The sequence below is a fragment of the Drosophila sechellia genome, chromosome 2R (assembly GCF_004382195.2).
Source record: "Drosophila sechellia strain sech25 chromosome 2R, ASM438219v1, whole genome shotgun sequence".
NCBI classification, from domain to species: Eukaryota; Metazoa; Arthropoda; class Insecta; order Diptera; family Drosophilidae; genus Drosophila; species Drosophila sechellia.
In genome coordinates this window covers 13,231,458-13,249,260 of record NC_045950.1, presented here as the reverse complement: position 1 = coordinate 13,249,260, position 17,803 = coordinate 13,231,458, and the positions used below count along the sequence as shown (strand labels likewise).

The 17,803-nt window shown below is 41.8% G+C and overlaps 7 protein-coding genes and 4 non-coding genes across 11 annotated transcripts; 4 read left to right on the top strand and 7 right to left on the bottom strand.

Moving 5' to 3' along the window:
- Positions 1-217: 217 nt before the first annotated feature.
- On the bottom strand, positions 218-870 carry LOC6609568 (matrix-remodeling-associated protein 7). The gene is made up of 2 exons (XM_002034211.2): positions 779-870; positions 218-694 (listed from the first exon to the last, which is right to left on the bottom strand). The coding sequence occupies exons 1-2, from the start codon at positions 779-781 to the stop codon at positions 398-400; spliced, it is 300 nt and encodes a 99-aa protein (XP_002034247.1). The 5' UTR covers positions 782-870; the 3' UTR covers positions 218-397.
- A 3,644-nt stretch (positions 871-4,514) lies between these two features.
- Positions 4,515-4,724, bottom strand: LOC6609567. Its single transcript, XR_048405.2, has one exon. It is a non-coding gene; the product is annotated as a small nucleolar RNA U3 (small nucleolar RNA).
- A 239-nt stretch (positions 4,725-4,963) lies between these two features.
- Positions 4,964-5,045, bottom strand: Trnal-aag. The gene has a single exon. It is a non-coding gene; the product is annotated as a tRNA-Leu (tRNA).
- Positions 5,046-6,279: 1,234 nt separating this feature from the next.
- Positions 6,280-6,361, top strand: Trnal-aag. Its single transcript has one exon. It is a non-coding gene; the product is annotated as a tRNA-Leu (tRNA).
- A 239-nt stretch (positions 6,362-6,600) lies between these two features.
- LOC6609564 lies at positions 6,601-6,810 on the top strand. Its single transcript, XR_048404.2, has one exon. It is a non-coding gene; the product is annotated as a small nucleolar RNA U3 (small nucleolar RNA).
- Positions 6,811-9,522: 2,712 nt separating this feature from the next.
- Positions 9,523-9,873, top strand: LOC6609563. The gene has a single exon (XM_032715383.1). The coding sequence runs from the start codon at positions 9,552-9,554 to the stop codon at positions 9,741-9,743; it is 192 nt and encodes a 63-aa protein (XP_032571274.1). The 5' UTR covers positions 9,523-9,551; the 3' UTR covers positions 9,744-9,873.
- Positions 9,874-10,523: 650 nt separating this feature from the next.
- LOC6609562 lies at positions 10,524-11,028 on the top strand. Its single transcript, XM_002034209.2, has one exon. The coding sequence runs from the start codon at positions 10,598-10,600 to the stop codon at positions 10,829-10,831; it is 234 nt and encodes a 77-aa protein (XP_002034245.1). The 5' UTR covers positions 10,524-10,597; the 3' UTR covers positions 10,832-11,028.
- A 609-nt stretch (positions 11,029-11,637) lies between these two features.
- LOC6609561 (glutenin, high molecular weight subunit DY10) lies at positions 11,638-13,219 on the bottom strand. The gene is made up of 2 exons (XM_002034208.2): positions 13,054-13,219; positions 11,638-12,974 (listed from the first exon to the last, which is right to left on the bottom strand). Exons 1-2 carry the CDS (start codon positions 13,170-13,172, stop codon positions 11,732-11,734), a joined length of 1,362 nt encoding a protein of 453 aa, XP_002034244.1. The 5' UTR covers positions 13,173-13,219; the 3' UTR covers positions 11,638-11,731.
- A 359-nt stretch (positions 13,220-13,578) lies between these two features.
- Positions 13,579-14,176, bottom strand: LOC6609560. The gene has a single exon (XM_002034207.2). The coding sequence runs from the start codon at positions 13,971-13,973 to the stop codon at positions 13,629-13,631; it is 345 nt and encodes a 114-aa protein (XP_002034243.1). The 5' UTR covers positions 13,974-14,176; the 3' UTR covers positions 13,579-13,628.
- A 1,062-nt stretch (positions 14,177-15,238) lies between these two features.
- Positions 15,239-16,053, bottom strand: LOC6609559. The gene has a single exon (XM_002034206.2). It carries the CDS (start codon positions 15,966-15,968, stop codon positions 15,390-15,392), a length of 579 nt encoding a protein of 192 aa, XP_002034242.1. The 5' UTR covers positions 15,969-16,053; the 3' UTR covers positions 15,239-15,389.
- Positions 16,054-16,511: 458 nt separating this feature from the next.
- On the bottom strand, positions 16,512-16,652 carry LOC116800632. The gene has a single exon (XM_032716609.1). It carries the CDS (start codon positions 16,650-16,652, stop codon positions 16,512-16,514), a length of 141 nt encoding a protein of 46 aa, XP_032572500.1.
- Between the last annotated feature and the right edge of the window lie 1,151 nt (positions 16,653-17,803).

Below are 17,803 nucleotides of genomic sequence, written 5' to 3'. Positions count from 1 at the left end.
AGCGGTTTGTTTAGGCCTTTGTGGATTGGTCGGGGTTAAAGAGGGTTGGATGACGGAAAAACCAGAGGGGCTGATGGTTATCGCCAAAGAAACCCCATTCAAATGGCGACTTTGGCATTGCAAATTGAACTTGGGCACTTGGACGATGGGAACCTGTTGATAAGGCGATTGAATTTAAAAATTGTCCTTCCATACAACGATTAGGAAGGATTTCATGTATAGTTTTAAATTTTGTGGTATATTTTCCTGCGAACTAAACTTTGATAACAACCAAAGAAGCACAAGACAACGAATAATATTGCACAGATAGATATTTACTCTCCAAGTGAATTTCCAAAGATGGTATTCAGCAATTGCACTCGAGTCAACAAATTAACAATAACAAATGGCTTTCATCTTAGTTGCGGTGACGGAAGACGCGGCGACGGACGGTCTTGTAGCGGTAGCCGTCCTGGGCGGGCTGCTCGATCTCCTCGATGATGGGCTCCTCGGCCTGGACAGGAGCAGGTGGGATGTACTCGGGTGCTGGTGGTGCCGGGGGAATGTAGGTCTCGACGGGTGCGGGTGCTGGCGGTGCAGGTGGAATGTAGGTTTCCACGGGAGCAGGAGCTGGCTGCTGGTAGTCGTAGCCCGAAAGCTCCGAGACATCGGCGAAGGCGCAGGCCAAGAAGGCGATGGCAATGATCAGGAATTTCTGAATATATAAAATATGGGGTAAATGTTAAATAAACAATCGTCGAAGATAAATATTTGTTAGAGCGAAAACCAAGCAACTCACCATGATTTCAAGTGTTTAGACTGCGCTCAACGAAAGATGTGTGCTGTGAATGCGATGATCTCCAATGGCTTTTATATGCCCAAAACTGTTTGGCCATCTCTTGCCGACGGCAACGGAAGCAACACTAGACCCAAATGACTTTGAACTTGATCTGTGGCTGATCTTCAATCTTCAATCGCTCACCAATGACTTGATCGATGAATCCGGCCGCATCGAACCGGTTGTCCGGCAGTTTTGGATGCACAAGCCATAAATCGAATAGAAAAACTTTGATCACGTTTCGTGTATTTGCTTTTGTTTGCCTAATGCATCGCTTGTCCCATTGTCTTCTAAAGTGTTCAAGTGATGACTTCGTTTGAGGTCAAATTCGTATCGAAAATCTTGACTTTTGGCTATTGTTTGGGGCTCGAGGCACAGCCCTTTAATTGATTTGCTTGTTGAACACGGCCTTGTGGCTCGGCCCCCGCATGGAAAATACTTGGGTCTCTGGCTCTGTTTGATTAAAACCAAATTTAATTTGCATCTCAGTTTAGCTGGTTTATTTGGCTTCGTTGTGATTAAACGGCTGGGGTTTATTGCTGGACCTAACCCCAATTACAAAACTCGAAAAGGAACTGCAGTTGCGAAGTTTAGGTGGAGGCAAATGTACTGTGAAAAGCTATCTGAAATTAAACAGTGGGAAAATTCGGAGGACTTAATATAGCTAACTTAAAAATGTACATGGAAAAATTTCAATATAATGTATTTTTGTTAAAACGTAGCTTTAAAATACACTTACTAAGCAAATTTAGCTATTTTTTAAGCAGAATACTTGAACATAACATTCATCTTATATATGTACTTAATTGCTCGTATTGTTACCATTGCTATAAGCCATCAATTGCATCCCCATTGTTCATCTTTTGCTATAAAATTCCACCTGATTTTTTCGACTGCCTTGGCATATTTTCATTTTGGTATTCTCATAGCCAGCATTTTCATTCCTTCGTTTCGCTTTCCACTGTTGTCTGCCTTGTAACTTTTGTAGCTCTTGATAATATTGCAAATAATTTTCTTTTTTATGTTGATTATTTTTTGGACACCCTCCGCAGACACCTGAGACTCACCTGGCTCGCCCCCTCCTCCCTTTACAACCTTTTTTTATTAACTTCGTTTTCATTTGTGCCGTTGCCTTCACGAGCTCATCATATTTTAATGTGGAAGGGATTCGGCGGCATCGTCTTTTGGCTTTCCTCTCCAGCTCCTCGGGCTGTTCTATGTTTCAAATTATTCTCAAGAGATTTGCAGTTCGTGATTTTACGGCAGCCACGATGGGCAGGGGGATGCGAATAGCAGACCTCCCCACCGGTTTCCAAAATGGGGTTGGAAGCCGCTGTGAGTTAAGACATTTCCCGAATGCAATTGCAGCTTGGGCTTTTAATTACCCCGCTTAAGTCCGTATTAACTCTGGCCTAAGCCTTTTTTAATTTGCCCCCACCACGCCGCCAGCTGTCGTAATTGAATTAGGAGCCAGGAGACAATGCAGCGTCGCTGAACCTTTCACGCTGTTATCCTTGATAATTAATTTAGACGCCATTGTCCAGTGCACTCCCCTGTTGGCCGGCTAGCTCTCCCGGCAAATCCTTTGCCATTTCACATCACGTGCGACGCCCTACTCGTCCTGCTGCTATTTCTTTTTTTTCATAAATCGCCAGGACACACACAAAGTTGTCCAGCTGCAAGGCAGAAAAAATGGGGTGGAGAAGGAACTTCCAAAAAAAAATAGTGGACGAAGATTCCCAGTTTTATGGGAAAAAAATGTAGCGGCAGTTTTGACAACGCACGTTCAACTCAATAGAAGGAAGGACTACACTGCCAAAAAGCTTAACTTACATTTTATGAATATGAGTATATGAATTTAATTGTAAACTAGGGTTTTTACAAATATTGTAAATTAATGCTAAATTAATGTATAATTAAAACTAATATTACAATAAATTTTGACAGTACAAAGTATGCCAAAATATCTTTGAGAGTAAATCATAAGTGAACCTAAGCACCATTCAAATCTCTCACTTAATTTCGCTCAGTGCAGAGGGCATGGCTGGGTCATGTGGCTTGCATATGGAACTACAATAGACAGGTACAAGATGCACACGTAGCACGCATTGCCAGAGCCCCAAGAAACGAAATATGGAACCACCTTTTGTGAGTTCGGGGCCATGAAATCGAGTTTACATCTTACTCCTCTGTTGGCAGCGGCCATAATTAAATGTCAAAAATGACGCTACGTGCAGAGCAAGCAAATCGGCTGGCGAGTGCCGGGGCAAAGTTCACAAAAAACGGTACTTGCCATGCCAAAAAGCATTAGAGTTTATACAACTTTATCCAAATAAACTTATTTTAAGCAATAGAATCGTAAAGTTCTCAACACAAAAATTCTTGCATACTTTTGCTGTCACTACTAATTGCTAAGGTCCACAAACTGCGAGACATGAGGACCGGGTTCGATCCCCAGTCAGGTAACAATTTTTTTTTCTGCATTTTTCTTTTCCTTTTTTTTATATTTTTCCTACCTAAAAATTCTCTTTTCCCAGCTCCAACTTGTTGGCAACTTTGCTTGATATCAATTTATAATTTCTATTATCAAGAATAGCCATTTGTAATCGCTTAATTTAGTGCCACAAACTTTTACACAAAACGGAATACAAAATAACGAAAGCCCTGCAAAGAAAAAAAAAATGGCCCCAAAAGTAATTTAACATTGGTGCAGTTTCCCCCGCACTTCCGCCACATTTGCAAAACTCTCGAAAAAGTAGCTGAAACTATTTAAAGTTTCCTTTTTGCTGCCTTACCCTCAATGTGTATCGTACTTTTTATTGCCATTCGCTATTATTTGTTGCCCCTTTGTCGTTGCATATGCATATTATGCCCCCGAGGCATAGGAAAACACTTCCCCACCAGCTCTGCCCCGGCGAAAGCCAGACAACAGCAACGACTGCGATGGTTATGAAAAAGTACTTAACGTGCACAAAACTTATGTGCCAAGAGATTTTATTTTTTCCTCATAGTCGGGTAAAAGTTACAACGACATGCCAATTTTTCAAAGGACCAGGGGGGTTGACACACATAGGTACTCCAAGGGAAGCGGGGTGGTCTTGGCAAGCTTATAAAATATTGCCAATAATACGTTGTTAGCGAAGAGTTACCTCTACGAACGCAATTCTCCAGGCAGCCAAACTTTTAATGCACTTCCCAGAATGCACAAACAGAATAACGAAACTAGAGAACTCTATTCATAAAGGGCCCAGCATCCCCGCCACCACTCCCTATTACATTTGTCAAATAAAAATCCTAACAATGGCTGGAATATTTATCAATAGAATTTAGAATTTACGTTTGAGAACAAACATAGATGACCGATCCAAAAAGTCCATTCCGACGATACTTCTATGTAGCTCATACCTGGCGGCAAATCATCACACGCATTATCCCAAAGCGGAGAGAGACATTCTTTATTCATCATCTATATTCATTCACCTATTTCCCTCCGACGTCCCATGAACTCCTTACACGCAAGACGATACATAATCTGACGATACACTAAATTTGCTTACGTATATTACAATTAAGACACAGTTTCCTTTATCCACATCAGGATAATTTAAGAAGGAACTGAACGATTCCTAATGACTTTAAAAATACTGTTTTCTCAGCACTTGCATAGATGTTTAAATTGATTTGCATAAAAGGGGGCACCACTCAGAATTCGCTCTATCCGTTTCTACCGAGCGATCATCGAAGCCCTGCGTCCCGAACGATGCGAGGCACCAACAAGGACACTGGGCAAATCCTCACGCTGCCGAATAGAACGATTCAACTCATCAACGCGGGTGCACTTGGCTTTCAGCTAGTGTGAAAGTATGTGAAGACTGACTACAGAAATGATCCTGTGAAGTATAGTCTTAACTGTTCGCCGCCCAACCTGTGGATCTTGGTGCGCTGTCAGCCAGAACTAGTTGGGAATCACAAGAGTGTGCGCATGAACAAAAAGAACAGCACGTAGGCAAGCGATGAATCAGGGCGTTGATATTATAGGGTGGGGAATAGGTTCTTGTTCATTTCTCGAGCGTCTTGCTTGAAGACCGTTGTTGTTGGCACTGATCGAAAAAATACAAAATACAATACTAAGAAAAAATAAAAAATTGGCAGCGGTGGGATTCGAACCCACGCCTCCGAGGAGACTGGTGCCTTAAACCAGCGCCTTAGACCGCTCGGCCACGCTACCTTGCTGTAGCTCCTGTCAAACGCTCGTGAACAGACGAGCTACAGAGACGTTCTAAGACGAGCGCACATAAGAAGTATCTGTGCATGCTTGTGGAACTACTTTTATGGACGCAACACCTTGTCTTTATTTTCCCACCCACACCGCTGTGCATATAAATGCTCTCATTTGGAAAAAAGGAATGTCAATCAAACGAAATCAATTTCTGGCGCAAGCCTTACTCCTTCGACGCTCTGCTGCATTAAAATGTTTATTATATGTATTTTGCAAAACTGTCAGCGTTTTTTCCCGGCAGCGTCAGCTTAGAAATGCGTTTAAAATTCAAATGAAAATGCGAATTTATGCGTGACAGGCGGTGGTCGTGCTCTTTTCGCTCACATATGCAACCGCAGCAACAATTTCTGGTCTTGGGCTGACTGGCGTCCCGTTGTTGCAGCCATAAACTGAAGCCGGCATCTGAGTTGGGCAAAAGACTCAGCAATGAAATTAGAAAATTGCAATAAAAATCTTTGCACGGCACGAGAAGCAAAACAAAATAAAGTCTGCGGTTTCCATAAGGGTGCTACCCGTAGCCAAAATAAGGGGTTGTGAGGCAGCATTTGCGGTTTCATTAAAATGCCACCGAAAAAGGGAGGAAAAAGTCGGACGCCGCGTCAGCAATGGGAATATTTTGCCACACACGTGGATTTGTATACAAATTTAAAGGGAAGCGACATGGAAATAATTATAAAATAGTTAAATTTCCACGCCAGACGACTGCTGGGAAAATACAAAAAATCACGTACAATCCGCGCGGACAGAGGCGAGTCATCTGAACCCGGCCAGGTAAAACGCTAATGGAGTTAATTGCGGGCATTATCAAGAATGTTGGGCAGCTGGTATGTTGGAATCAAATTAAATTTCAAACAATTGACAAATTGAAATTCCACCGACGGAAACTGAACAATAGCAGCATTCCGAGCGCTTTAGAAGAGGTTAGACGGATGTCCACTTAATATGCTCGCCAGCAGGAGCAGTAAATGAAATGAATGACTAGACAAAATAGTTTTGCCAAGACCGCAGTGCTGCGAAATCACTTTGGCCAGTAAGAAGTAGTTGTGGGAGAAATATCTCCAAAGAAATGCTGAAATACCACAATTTCACAGTATAATTTTCCGCCAGACATCTATCTGAAAACAAATCAGCTATTACATTCTCGTTTTGTCTCTTCATGAGCGTTTGACATAAGCCAGAACGAGGTAGCGTGGCCGAGCGGTCTAAGGCGCTGGTTTAAGGCACCAGTCTCCTCGGAGGCGTGGGTTCGAATCCCACCGCTGCCAATTTTTTATTTTTTCTTAGTATTGTATTTTGTATTTTTTCGATCAGTGCCAACAACAACGGTCTTCAAGCAAGACGCTCGAGAAATGAACAAGAACCTATTCCCCACCCTATAATATCAACGCCCTGATTCATCGCTTGCCTACGTGCTGTTCTTTTTGTTCATGCGCACACTCTTGTGATTCCCAACTAGTTCTGGCCGACAGCGCACCAAGATCCACAGGTTGGGCGGCGAACAGTTAAGACTATACTTCACAGGATCATTTCTGTAGTCAGTCTTCACATACTTTCACACTAGCTGAAAGCCAAGTGCACCCGCGTTGATGAGTTGAATCGTTCTATTCGGCAGCGTGAGGATTTGCCCAGTGTCCTTGTTGGTGCCTCGCATCGTTCGGGACGCAGGGCTTCGATGATCGCTCGGTAGAAACGGATAGAGCGAATTCTGAGTGGTGCCCCCTTTTATGCAAATCAATTACAATACTTGATCAGCCAATCTTAGCAGGGTTTTTTATGCTTATGTTCTTAATAGTATTTAAATTATTTTCGACTTTTAAGGTCCATGTGACATTTTTACCCTGTGCCTTCCTACTTAAAGTAAATTGTAACTTTTAATACTGGTATAATTGAATATGCAGCGCAGTAAACCTTTCGGTCCCTTGGTAGTAATAACATTGTTATTTCCAACCGCTCTAAACACTGTTGCTGCTGTTGCTCTGCAAAGCAATTAAAACAGCACTTGAGGGGTGACCCTTTTGCCGCTCCGCTTGTTGCCAGTTTCAAGTGTTTTTGTTGCACGTTGACAGTCCGTTAAAGGTGACACAGGCGCCACCCCACGAGAATTATAAAACATTTTAGTGGGAGGAAGCAGAGTTCCGCTTTTTGTTGCTTCAAGTGCGCTTCGTGCTCAAGACTTGGCAGTGAGTGGTCGAAAAAACTGCAAATTTGTAATAAAATTTTCGCTAATGGTTGTGGGGGCGTTGGGGCTCTAATTACTCAACGCTGCATATGAATGGTCCTTGAGCGAGGGCGTGATTTTTGGCTTAATTCAGAGCTGCAACGATCTCAATTAGTGGATGATGACTACTACTTGCAAGTGCCTTCAAGTAGGTCCTTGGCGAACTTTTCCGAGTTCGTGTTTTGGTTGGCAAACTGCTCCACTTCCTCGAGATGCCCCCAATCCTGTACGTAAGACTATAGTGCATAAATATTTGAGTAGCTTGTCTGTTGCACGCAACAACAATTATGTGTTGCCTAGTTTTTGTCAACTGTCCCATTTGGTTCTGCTCGGGGCCTCGTTTTTTGCCAATTTTGTTGCCAAAGACGAAACAACACGTAGTGAAAATTTATTTAAGCAATGCAAAGCAAATGCGAGTGCCAGTTTGGGTACAGTGCGTTTCATGACAGACAAGTTATACATATGTGGTGAGCCGGAGACCAATAGGAGTCGAAGGGAAGGTATTTATTACTTTAAAATTAATGGAATATTAACATTAACTGTAAATATCTTGACTAAAGGTAATTCTGCGCATTGAATAACATTGTGAAACACAGTGTACCTCTTTTGGTTCACTTACAAATGTCGTACTTTTTGAGTGCTTACATAAAAACACATTTGAAATGCGGTTAACGGGAGGCAAAGGAAGTCGAAGGGAAATGGAAAATGGAGCCGAGGGAAAAAGAAAAGCAAGCACAGCACAGTCGAGGCAGCGCCACCTAGGGGCCCGAATTGACATCATCATCATTATCCCCGGGCCAATCGATGATGATGATGATGATGCTGCTACTGATGGCAATGCGGCTGATGCCGTAATTGATGTCTTTGCGACATGCTTTCCCAAAGTGTTTACGTTGGGAATTACCCATGTGTGTCACTCGGTGTATGTGCATGTGTTGGTAAGGGGTGTGTGTGTGCGCAGGGGCAGGGGACCACGCCCCCAGCTAGTTGACAGCCAGCCGTTTACGTGCACTTAATGAAATGTGCCCCAAAATGGAAGCACGTACCGGGCATCTATTTAATGAGCCCGGCAAGAGGTTCTTCCTGCGCAGAAATTTTGAGAGGGGTCGACTGCAAATGGCTGGGTGGAATTTCTGGAATATCTAGTGTTTGAGAGTGGGCAGAGCTCATGAAATTTTTAAATGTCGCAGCTTAAATTCAATTTAATTTAGCTGCAATGGCTGCATTATTCAATGGCACTCACACGTAAGCGGCTCAAGAAAGTCCTCCAAAAACCTCCTAACACCCTCGAAAACCTCAGACCAAAAGCACCAGCTCCAACCGCAGTTTAAAATTCATGTGAGCTTTTCAACAATTTTCCCAAACAAAATGCGATTAAATGTGCGGAAAATGCTGAGCTCTTGTTCTCGGTTTTCCCATCTTGTTGCTGGATAAGCCACAATGGGTTAAGGCAATGTCTAGTTTGCACATGTGTCGCTAGGGGGCGCCACCCCGTAGCCCTCCGCACGCCGCTGCAAAAGTCGGATATGTCGGAAAAGTCGGAAAAGGAGTTAAAGCGCACAAAGTACACACACATGCCGAAGGTGCAAAAATGCGTTAAACATAACATGCTAATTCCTGGCGCCTGCAGCTTCAATCTTTCACCTGCCCAGGTGAAATTCCCACACCCACTTATATACATACATTTAAATGTATGTATGTATGCACCAGCTGCCATCCTTGGGCCCTCGGAGATCGTCCTGCGGCAGGACTCGTTGGCTATGTAATACGAGCGTTTTGTGTGCCATTTGAGACCGAAGTTCTTCTCTATTTTCTGCCATTTGCCTTTGTGCTATGTGTGGGTTTCTATTCCCTGCCAAAAGGTATTTTCATTTGGCTTTCGGCAGTTATAGTAGTTAAGGCTTTTCTATTTTAAACAATGCGATTCTTTTAACAGCTATTCTATTTTGAAGAAAGTTAAGCTAAACTGGTTATTTTGTTGTATATAATAGGGTATTAAATACCTTGTAATGGATTTTAAGTTTAATTTCTTTCTTTCTTCTGTATTTTGGCTCAACTTTTGAGAAAACACAAAGTTAACTTGAAATTCACTAAATAAAATTGGAACTGATTCATTCCATCGATCGTAAGTTTTGCAGCCCTGAAAATATATTTTTAAGAAGCTTTTAAGAGCTTTTCTCTCTCTTCACGTGCAATCAGTTGATTCTTGCTTGCCGCCAGTTTAGAGTGTTTTTGTTATGAACAGTTCCAAAAACGATGTCCGGTCTTCTTTTAAATACGGACCACCTGTCCGGATCGGAATCGCCGTCCTGGTGCTCCACACCGTCGGCTGGCTGGGTTGGAAGGCGGTGAACCAGGGTGCGGAATCCAAGGAGGCAGTGGCGAAGGCCCAGCAAGAACAATTGCGAGCGGTATTCGCAGAAAAGTGATATAACTAGGGATGATAACACCATATTGGTTAGCAAACCGCCACGGACTGAGTGCATTTTAGATAATTATTGTTAGAAACCTAGACAACTCAGTGTATTAAAAAAAATAAAATGAATTGCTTGCTTGTTTGTTTTCGAGATTTTATGTTAAGCTCTTCGTTGCTTAAAGCTTTTTATACCCTTGCAAAAGGTATATTGATTTCAGTCAGCACGAATAAATATAAAAATATAAGGAAAAAAATTAGTTCCAGTTATACAATTTCTAATTTAATTTGATAACATTCGGTCGACTACATTATATAAAATATAGCTGCGTAGTCTCGCAGGTTTTGATTTTAAAGTATTCGTATTCCCTGTACTGCAGTATTTATTGGTTTTAAATAACATCTGCAAGGGTATAAACTCTTCGGCTTGCCGTAGCTAGATTCCTTGGATAATATTAGTAAAAAAAAATACTTATACTGCAATTGCTTAATTAACAAAACGGTAATTGATAAAAACTATATATGTGCATATTTTCGCAGTATGACATATCACAGATGTACCTCGATGTACCTATATTGTACGTAACATGGGCTACTTTTAAAAATACAAGTTTCGCCGCATATGTATGTACTGATGGCTAACCAATATTTACTGGTCAAGTTAATACATTTGGTCAATTTTCGGTATTGTCTTTTAAAAACGATCAGAGAGAGTTGCTTTGGTTCTCGCAATCTCTCCGAAAGCCCTCCAGATAAAAGCTTTGCCAGCTTTAGACTGAGAAATCAGCAACTTATAAGCCAAGCTAGATTCAGTAACGCAGTTCCCAAGCACGAGGATAGAAGTCGATTCACCTGGAGAAACCCGCGAAGATGTTATCAAGATCCGTGCTGATCGTAGTAGGCCTACTGATGCTGAGCTGGCAGTGGACGATGGCCACGCCGCCCCTTCCGAAGAGCCAACCCAGCGGAGTATCCATCAGTCAGCCCGATATACCGGGAGCCTCGGATATTTTGGTGCAGAGCATTTTCAACATCGATCCATCGCAGTGTCCCAAGGGGTACATACGCACGGGTCCACATCACACGTGTCGTAGGATAGCCTAGGAAGACAAGCTCTGAAGATCGGTTTAAAGTTCAATGCCAGAACGTGCTACAAGCTGTGTTTTTTTATTGATACTTAAATAAATTATATAAATACTTGCAGTTCTCACATACATATTAAAAAATCCGACACATTCGGTTTATATAAGTACATATTCATTAAAGCTAATCAACTGATTGTTGGCACTGATGAAATCTTATTTCATTGCATTGTTATTATAGTTTATCTGTTTATGCTGGTTTTCGGCATCGATCTAGATACAGTTGAAAACCAGGCGAGCATTTCTTTTCGACTTGAAGCAGTAGTAGAATTGCCGTCCAAGTGATCTGATATAGCCATCTTCTAAATTGGAGCGCCATTTCCATACAATGCACTTCGTACAACAATCGCTTCAAAACTAATGTTCTACGGAGATCCCTGGATCCCGGATTCTCCCTGTTATGTGTGTGCTCTTCAAGATATTGATAAAAATGACAGGCGCAAAACGCATTCCATTTATTTGATTAGCCAATGTAACCAATTACACACAGCTTTGTAATTATACAACTGTAATTCAATATTGTAGAGATAACGTTTTCTAAATTGATATATTTCAAGAAAATTGATAACGTATTGCAGCTCAATTGCAATTTGCTGATTAATACATTTTGTGATGTTCAAAAGCTGTTATAATGGTATACGTAAGCTACTACGAAGTCAATTTTTACCGAAGAGCATGCTGAGGTAATCTCTGGGAAATTTGTACTTCCAATCTTGCATAAACAACCTTATCAGTTGAATAAAATGCCCCAAAAAGTGTATGCCTCAATTATTACACATAATGACAGATTTAATGGCACAATGAAATATGTATTGTGTACATGAAACAGTATTATTCAGAAATGAATTTGAATGCGAATTCCCTAGGCTTCCTTCCTGCAACGTCCTGCCATGACCTTGAGTCCTTCTGCACACTTGGGATCCAGGTTGAAGAGACTGCGCTGATTCACCGACTCTGGACTTGCTTCCTCAGCATCCGATTTGGGATCTCGGTTGGCTCCAGGCGCTCTGCTCAATTCTGGTGACAGAAAATCTTGGGTGTTGAAAAGGTCATTGATGTTTTGGCCAACAGTGTCAGAAGATTGAGCTCGCCCTGGAATAGGTTGGATCACAGAAGACTGCCCGGGAATTGGTTGAATAGTCTGCGCTCCGCCAGAGCCCCCAGTTTCGTGATCCTGACCGGGTCGAGGCTGCAAAGTCTTGGGGGACTGGAAATTGAAGTCGGAGAAGTCTTCATCTGGGCTTCCGGGACGCGGTTGTATGGAATTATTGGAAGTACCGGGTTTCCGTCCCTGATTCAAACCTGGTTGTTGGAACTCTCCAGAATTCTGGCCTGGCTGCTGGAATCCTCCAGTACTCTGGCCTGGCTGTTGGAATCCTCCAATACTCTGGCCTGGCTGTTGGAACCCTCCAGTACTCTGTCCTGGCTGCCGGAATCCTCCGGTACTCTGGCCTGGCTGTTGGAATCCTCCAGTACTCTGGCCTGGCTGTTGGAATCCTCCAGTACTCTGGCCTGGCTGCCGGAATCCTCCAGAATTTTGGTTTGGTTGCCGGAACCCCCCATTATTTTGGCCTGGCTGTTGGAATCCGCCTTCATTTTCATTTGGCTGTTCGAATCCACCAGGGTTTTGGCCAGGTCGAGGCTGTAGGGTATTTGCATCACCACCCGGCTGCTGGGGTTCCAGTCCTCGAGGGTAGGTGGGAAGCTCCTCATTGCTGCCCGTTTGTTGATGTCCTGGCGCCCTTCCAGAGGGTTGTGGTCTATTGAAATCATTTCCTGGCTGCCGAAAACCTGGTTGGCCCCTGTTGAAATCTCCACCGGGTTGCTGGAGGCCTGGATGCCCCCTGTTAAAATCACCTACAGGGTAGGGGTATTCCTGTTGTCCTCTATGAAAACCCCCTCCATGTTGGTGGAATGGACTGCCAGGTTGTCCATGAACTGCACCACCGTTTGGATAAAACGGTTGACGACCTCCAGATGGTTGGTTATCTGGATAATACGAAGGAGGCGGTGGAAAACGACCAAAGGCAAAGGGGGGTGGTCCATTGGATCCTGGTCCATATTCTGACCCATGTCCGTGATGACCATGATGGCGATGATGGTGCCTTAATAGAAGAAAAGTATTAATTATCCAAATATTATGAAATCATATCTATCTTAATTAATTTTTTTTGATATACTCACGGATATCCATGTCCGCCGTTTTCCACGTAGTAAGGATTCTGGGGACGAGCTGAAGTCCATTGTCCAGTGATTAAAAGGATCGACACAGCCAACCTTATAGATAAGAGTTGGAAAAACATTTTCGACACGGAATCGACCCAACGTCAGCGTTGAATATTCAAAACAGACTGAGCAGCGTGGTCGAGTCGAGAACAGACGATCTAGCCGAGTTTAGTATTTATTTTGAGCCGCTGATAAGCCAAGTTCATGACAGCAGATAAGGCATCAAATTACATACCAGAAGAGTAGGGAAAAACGGATGCAGCTGAATGCACCGGGAATACTTTGAGTTAGACACTGACTCACAGTGATTGCCACCAAACTAAAATTACTGCGTTTTACACGACACTAAGTTTCCCCAGTGCGTTTCTCCCACAATTGTGAAATGGGTTTTCGATGGGTATTTCTGTCTGCCTCCGAATCGTTTTGAATAATCACGAAAAAATAAAAACTAACCAGTCAGACCATTCATTAATCAACCAAAAGTTCTATACAATATCACTTTATTGGCTAACATCAATCTTAGCGACTAAAGATTACGCCGGCTTTCTGCATCGTTTTGCGAACAGCTCAAAGCCAGGCTTACATTTTTGGGTCGTCTCCAGCAATATTCGGTTGTCTATAACGGGTACCACAGTGGTGTTTTCATTAGCCAGCTCCTCCGATCCACTGTTGATCTGTTCTGTGGTGTTTGTGCTTTCCAGTGCTATTTTGGGTTCCTCGGTTGTCGTTGTGGTCGAGTATGTGAATCTCGAGCTGGTATCGTCGTCATCCTTTGGAAACACGATGCGATCGTTACCACTGGGCCGTGTTCTCGCTTCGGTGAGGAAGAACACCAGCGGTAGGATGCACAGCACCAATGGGTTAATACGTATCAACATTATCTCCGAGATGCACGCTCGTTTGCTACGATGTAGCTTTTATGACTGAGCGCGGAAACAACTGGCGGCTGGCCATTCACATTCAGATTTTCATTCCCAGCGAAACCAGATAAATGATGGGAGCAAATCGTTGGGAGACAACAATAAGAATGGCAGGGGGGAGCTCATACACTCTCCCATGAAAACAAAACGTAAACAAAGCAGAAGAGTAGCATTAAGCTTTTCAGATATATCTCAGCTAGTCTACACTGACAGAAATGAATTATCATAAAAGGTATTTTTTTTGAAGATTTTCTTTAACGAAATCTGTTGATGTCCAGCTATTTCAAACGTTGTTTTCTAGATTTGCAAGGCAAATTTACTCAATACTTTTGAATATATTTTTTACATTTTTGTCAATTAATTCTCACTTGCTTCCACTTTAATGGCTCTAATCTAGGCCTCCTTTCGGCAACGATTCTTTACGGTCAGGTGAGTGCCATTTGGACAAATTGGCAATGTTTCCAGGACAATCCTAGGCTCAATACCCAAACTAGTGGAATCGCTAGCAATGGTGGGTTCCGTATGATCCCAAGTCACTCGATCTGCACGATTTGTATCCAATGCCAGACACAGCCATACAAACAAAAATAGTGGCTTCGGACAGGGAAGACGCCGCGTAATTGCCATCGTTAAGATGGTTTTGTTTATTTGTTTATTTCGTCTCAGTTTCTGATTCAGATTCGGATCCAATTCGAGAGGCAGAGAGGAAGCTCAAGTAAACACGTTCACTTGATTCAATATTGCACCAAGTTCTAAATCGTCGAGGTTCAGTTTTTAAAATGTATAGCAGTTTATAAGACACTAAGATATTCCTCCCGTCGTAAAAACTATAAAATATTATTTCCTCCCGTCGTAAAAACTATAAAATATTATTTAAAAATTATTCAAAGCGTGATTCAGTTTTTCAGCACCTCATTATAGTGCACATTAACTGGAATGGTTATAGTTGAAAATGGGAAAAGCTTACCCATTCAAATAAGTTTGTGTGCAGAAATGTTCATTATATACGTTTCACGTAGAGTATATTGGATTCGTTGAAACACTTACTGATATACTAACGAAGCCGTTATCAGCAGCAAGGTTTCTGCATTTGAGAGAACAATTGTCTCTTTGATATGCTAATGATAGAATGAGATGTCTAATGATTGCAATAAGATTAGCGGTACTATTCCAGAATTGGGAATTTTAGACCTCGAGTGCGTGCACATTGAAAAGAGAATAAATATTGAAACTCTATAAGCACTGTGTTTAATTGATGCTAGAAACATACATGTATGTGAATCGGAGAAGAATTTCAATATAACAATATTTTGAATATAGTTTTTTAATTTTTGTTAATTAATTCTCAGTTGCTCCCAGTTTTATGGCACTAATCTAAGCAATCTTCCGGCAATGATCATTTACGGTCAGGATAGTGCCTTTTGGACAAATTGGCGATGTTTCCAGGACAATCCTCGGCCCAATCACCACACTAGTGGAATTGCTAGCATTGGTGGCTTCCGTATGATCCCAAGGCGCTGGCTTATCTGAACTAGATTCCTTGCCGAAGGTTATCATCTTGGACTCGCTGGAAGGATGTGTATGATTTTCGTTCATTTTAATCTCTTGTGTTGATAAATTTCCCTGGGTTTCGGTCAAGTTTTTCGTTTCATTGGTAGTATTTGCTGGTGACTCAGGCTTGTTGTCGTTAGCCGTAGTTCTCGGCGCGCCCTTTTTGATTTCTTTGAGGATTGGTAGATTTACATTTGTGGCTCTGGTCACCTCCGCCATTTCTCGCTCGATTTCCTTGAGTCTGGATTCCAGTCGAATGGCAGTGGCATTTGGCTTGGACTCCGAGGGAAACACAAACTGATCGCTGGGCACTCGAGCTGCACGATTTGTATCCAATGCCAGACACAGCCATACAAACAAAAACAGCAGCTTCGGCCAGGGAAGACGCCGCGTAATTGCCATCGTTAAGTTGGTTTTGGGTATTGGCAATCGAAGCCCAAGTAAACACGTTCACACTCGCCAAAATCGCTTTCGAGACTGAGTCTCTCGAGTCTCAGTTTCCGGCTCTGTCTCAGTTTCTGATTCAGTTTCGGATCCACTTCGAGAGGCAGAAGTCGGGGTCCGAGAGGCATTAGCTTGTTAGTTCTACAACCTGCTGGCAAATGTGCGAATATGTTTGCACGCTGATAAGGCCTACATGGCACCCAATTGGAAACCGCTTACATAATGAAGTGAATAGTCAGCGAATCGGTAGAGCAACCGCAATGCATTACATTCACCATCGCGAATAATCAGATTCAAGGCAACGATCATAAGTTAATACTCGCATGTTATCTCCCTTACGAACTGATTTGAAAATCTATTTCAAAAATTAGTTTACTCACTTTCCAAGCTTTAGTAAATACAGCCAAGCTTGCGTAATGTTCAGACATGATTTATTTGGTGTAATCAATATAATTGATGATGAAACAATGATACAATTTGACTTTTAGGTTTTTTCACTTTTTAAGGCCAAGTGCATTTTCCACCCTTGTTTACAAATCCAAGACGACACTTCATCGCCGAGACAGGTTTCATGTCAAATGCCAAGCACAGCCAAACCATCAAAAAAAGTAGTTTCGAACAGGAATGTCGGTTGATCAGCATTTTAAGTCTGCTTTGATAACTTTAAGGGAAGCTCAAGTAATCACGTTTACTTGATTCAATATCGCATTAAGCTCTGAATCGTCGAGTCTAATTTTCTAGAATTTATAGCACTTTCGAAATCACTAAAATATTCCTCCCGAAATATTGAAAATATTGAAAATATAAAATCCCGAAAATGCTGAAAAACCGAATCATAGTTTTTGCGACGGGAGGGATATTTTAGTGATCTAGAAACTGCTATAAATTCTAAAAAATGAGACTCGACGATTCAGAGCTTAGTGCGATATTGAATCAAGTGAACGTGTTTACTTGAGCTTCCTTTAAAGTTATCAAATCAAACTTCAAAATGCTGATCAACCGACATTCCTGTTCGAAACTACTTTTTTTAATGGTTTGGCTGTGCTTGGCAAAAAAATAAAAGTCAAATTGTGTCATTGTTGAATCAACTATATTGATTACACCAAATAAATAATTTTTGAGCATAGCTTGGGGGGTTGTTTTTACAAAAGGTTTATAGGTAAGAAAACATTTTTTTCGAAATCCAGAGCGCGAAATGATAGAGGCGGGTGACCAGAGCCACGAAGTTATGGCTTTATGCATACAAAATATGAATTTAATAACATTGCCAATAAAGAAAGGACAATTTTCATGATAAAATATCATTGTCAACGTTTTGTACAAGTTGTACAAATAAGATCCCAGAACCAAACAGTAGGGAAAATATATATAATATATAATATATTATAATATATATATAATATAGTTCAAGTTGATAGTCTAGATTATTAGATTATTTTAGTATAAATTCCAAATATATATATTCCAGATGAATTTTTAAACTTAACAAAAGCTTCAGCTAACTTAACAACCATTCATGATTAGCTTCCCAGACAGATGAGCATCCTGAGGATCGATGTAAAACGCATATCTCATTTTCTAAGTGACTTTTTACGAAGTAACCTGAGCTCGAGCCATAACCTGCCTAATAAATGTCAGCAATTTGAGCAAATAATTTTGACAATTCTATTGTCAACCACCGCAAAGCACATTGGGCTCTCGATATACTGCCTACTTCCATCCAGCGACCCACATCATCATAATCATCATCAAAGTGCCTCGGTGGTTGGCATAATTTTCGCGAAGTAACAAAG